The sequence below is a fragment of the Aristolochia californica genome, unplaced genomic scaffold (assembly GCF_029961685.1).
Source record: "Aristolochia californica isolate CCGP_79_NKW_82.1479 unplaced genomic scaffold, dmAriCali1.0.hap1 SCAF_9, whole genome shotgun sequence".
Taxonomy (NCBI): Eukaryota; Viridiplantae; Streptophyta; class Magnoliopsida; order Piperales; family Aristolochiaceae; genus Aristolochia; species Aristolochia californica.
Genome location: NW_027182290.1, coordinates 29,225,045 through 29,228,275, shown reverse-complemented (window position 1 = coordinate 29,228,275; position 3,231 = coordinate 29,225,045). Strand labels below are relative to the sequence as shown.

Sequence of the window (3,231 nt, the reverse complement as noted above, 5' to 3'; positions counted from 1 at the left end):
ATGAAGAATCAGCAACAAACCGAAGAAAAATCCCCCTCCATTGCCCAGCTCTTGCATTCTCAGCTGCAACTCCAAAACCTTCTCTCCCATCTCCTTATTTTTGGCATCGGTTTGTTTTTCGGCGTTCTGGTAAGCTTCAATCTCAAAGATTTTTCGTCTAGTATTCTTCCAGCCCGCGGTTTTTCTCTCTTCTCATCCCTAGCGCCACCGTCAATAGCGTTACCACCGCCACCAGTAGGTTCATATCTCGGTGCTGATCGGAGCAGCATGGATTCTGGCAGAGCAAACGCGCATGGATTGTGGCGTGATCAAATGCACGACATGGACGATGAAGAGTTACTGTGGAAAGCATCGATGGTCCCGCATCGACGGTCACCCTTTCAGTGGAAACCCAAGGTTGCATTCATGTTCTTGACGCGCGGTCCATTGGCTTTTGCTCCTCTATGGGATAAGTTCTTCGCGGGGCACGAAGGCCTCTACTCAATCTACATCCATTTTCACCCTTCTTTCAATGAATCTATGCCTGAAGATTCCGTCTTCCATGGGCGAAGGATCCCTAGCAAGGTTAGCTTTTCTGTTTTCTTCTTTTTTTTTCCCCCAGAATTTTTTTGTCTGCTTGAATAGTTTTTGTCTTCCCTTTTCGTTGACATGTTTTCCGTTTCTGAAATTTATTTATTCATCACCTCCATGGTTACTGCTTTACAACGAACAATTTAAAATCCTTTTCTCACACAGTATTATAAAGAAGCTCGATTTCTTAAGTAATAAAAAACAAGTTGTTGAAAGTTTAAGCAATCTTTGAGTAATGTTCGATATTTGAGTCGTTCTTGCTTTCTCGTTTTCACGCCACATTATGGAATGCCTAGACTAAAGCGAGCTAATCAGGTCAAACTCCAATTCCAAGTCTCCAGTTCATGGGTTGCAAGTGTAGAGTTTTCGATAGAATAGCACAATCAAATGCAGATGATCAGGAGTTCGAGATTAGCTAAGTTTAGTCAAATTTGTGGGAGATTAGATAAGGATCGGTCCAGTGAAGACTACCACACGTCAATGGCCCCTCTGAATACCTAAAATGTAGCTTTCATTCCATTACCAATTGTACGAGTAAGTCAGAGCCACAAGACGATGCATGGCCCTACGCGTGAACGTGGGTTTCACTTCATCCATTTCATTCATTTCCTTCTTTAAAGCTTGATTTTGAGGTAAAATCTTGACTACCCATCTTTGTTTCAAACTCCTAGTCTTAAACCAGGAAACGGAAAAAAAGGAAAACAGGGAATTGAAGGCACTGGCCCTTTACTTAGATTCCACTCAGCCAAAAAGGTCCTCAATATCTTGCTTTCACCCCTCCAAAATTCCTTACTTTGACACCATTTTGGTGATCATTCTCTTTTACTTTTGTACAGAAGAAGAACACCCTTTGTAGTCTGTAAAGAGACCTTTATCTTTCTTAACGAATAATGCAAAATTTACTTGAATTTTCAACTAGTCACCGCAAGCATATGGAAAAGACATTTAGGGATTCTTTATTTTGGAGTTGATAAATATCTTTTCTGGCATCGATAGAATACCAACGTTGAGTTTTCTTATGTGACTGACGCAGGAGGTGCAATGGGGGAGTTTTACCATGATCGAGGCCGAGAGGCGTCTCTTAGCCAACGCATTGCTCGACTTCTCCAACCAACGGTTCGTTCTCCTCTCGGAGTCCTGCATTCCTCTGTTCAACTTCCCCACAATTTATTCCTACCTTATCAACTCCGATGAGACGTTCGTCGAAGCTTTTGACGAGCCGGGGCCGGTTGGCCGTGGCCGGTACAACTTCCACATGAAGCCGCAGATCATGCCCAACCAATGGAGAAAAGGGTCTCAGTGGTTTGAGGTTGATCGGCAGCTAGCAGTCGAGATTGTCTCAGACCGTAAGTACTTCCCCATCTATGGCAAGTATTGCAAGCGAGCATGCTATGCAGACGAGCACTACTTACCAACTCTGGTTCATATCAAATTTGGAAGAACGAACGCAAACAGAACTCTGACTTGGGTGGACTGGGCGAGGGGAGGGCCTCATCCGACTAGGTTTTGGAGGGGACAAGTGACAGTCGAGCTTTTGCAGAAGCTGAGGAACGGAAGTGAGTGCATGTACAATGGAAGGAGCACAAGGGTTTGTTACTTGTTTGCCAGGAAGTTCTTGCCCAATGCTTTAACAAGGTTAATGAGGTTTGCTTCCACTGTGATGAAGTTTTAAGTAATGGAAACTCAGGACTTTATTTTCCAGTAATGGAGATAGGTGCTATAATATTCGAGCGTCTGGGTGCGAATCAGAAGTTCAAAATGCTTCCTGTGGATCATTAAATCGGAGCTTTACTATTTCAAGATGACCCATAAGAAGGCCGTGCGCATCATTCAGATGGTTTCCTCCTTACAATCAAGAGCATTCTTAATTCTTTTTACTGTCCATTACACCTTGTAATCTGAGGGCATACAATTGGTGCTTTCTTGATCCATTCGTCTACTTATCTTCTTAATTTTCTTCAAATAACCTGTGTACAGCTGTTGTAATTACAAATTTCTGAGCCTCAATAATATTTCTGAGTTTAAGATTATGTGTTATGTTTTAATTATTGTTGATTTTCATGACTCTATAGATTTAGCTCATGGATAAAAAGAGATACGACATTTTGGGAGAAAACAGGAGGCAGAAAGAGGTTATGGACTTATGTCTGGGCCTCTGAACCTTACAATATTATAGATGAATTATCTCAATTTCTAGATGAATAATATTATAATATTATAATAATACCCCTCAAACTTAAACTAATTACATTAATGTCATCTTTATGAAATAACTTTTTTTTACCATCATGCCATCATTGTGTAGGCATATGGGCTTTCTCTTTGGTTTGTGGGCTTGAGCCCATCTTCCACCTCTCTTGGATATGTAGTACTTCCTTGGTCTTGTGGGCTTAAACTCATCTTCCACACACTTGGACGTGTGAGGCTTCTTTGGTCTTGTGGGCTTAAGCCTATCTTCCAACACTCCCCCTCAAGATGGAGGTGAGAGAATATCATGAACACCCAACTTGCTACAAATGGTATATAAAATCTTTCCATATAAAATGGTAGTCCATCATATCTTCCAATACTTTCCCTCAAGCTAGTGGCGTCTTTGTTCTTGACAAAAGACCTAGCTGGCATAATATAAGACAGAGTAAAATCATTCCTAGTTGTAAGACA

The 3,231-nt window shown here is 41.5% G+C and overlaps 1 protein-coding gene across 1 annotated transcript; it reads left to right on the top strand.

The window, feature by feature from the left end:
• On the top strand, nucleotides 1–2,242 carry LOC137939999 (glycosyltransferase BC10-like). The gene is made up of 2 exons (XM_068784894.1): nucleotides 1–564; nucleotides 1,604–2,242. Exons 1-2 carry the CDS (start codon nucleotides 1–3, stop codon nucleotides 2,240–2,242), a joined length of 1,203 nt encoding a protein of 400 aa, XP_068640995.1.
• Nucleotides 2,243–3,231: the final 989 nt, after the last annotated feature.

Bases quoted from the DNA above. Each gene is read 5' to 3' on its own strand.
- LOC137939999 (XM_068784894.1), top strand. From the start codon at position 1: ATGAAGAATCAGCAACAAACCGAAGAAAAATCCCCCTCCATTGCCCAG. The intron at 565-1,603 runs GTTAGCTTTTCT...TGACTGACGCAG, and splicing joins GGCGAAGGATCCCTAGCAAG to GAGGTGCAATGGGGGAGTTT.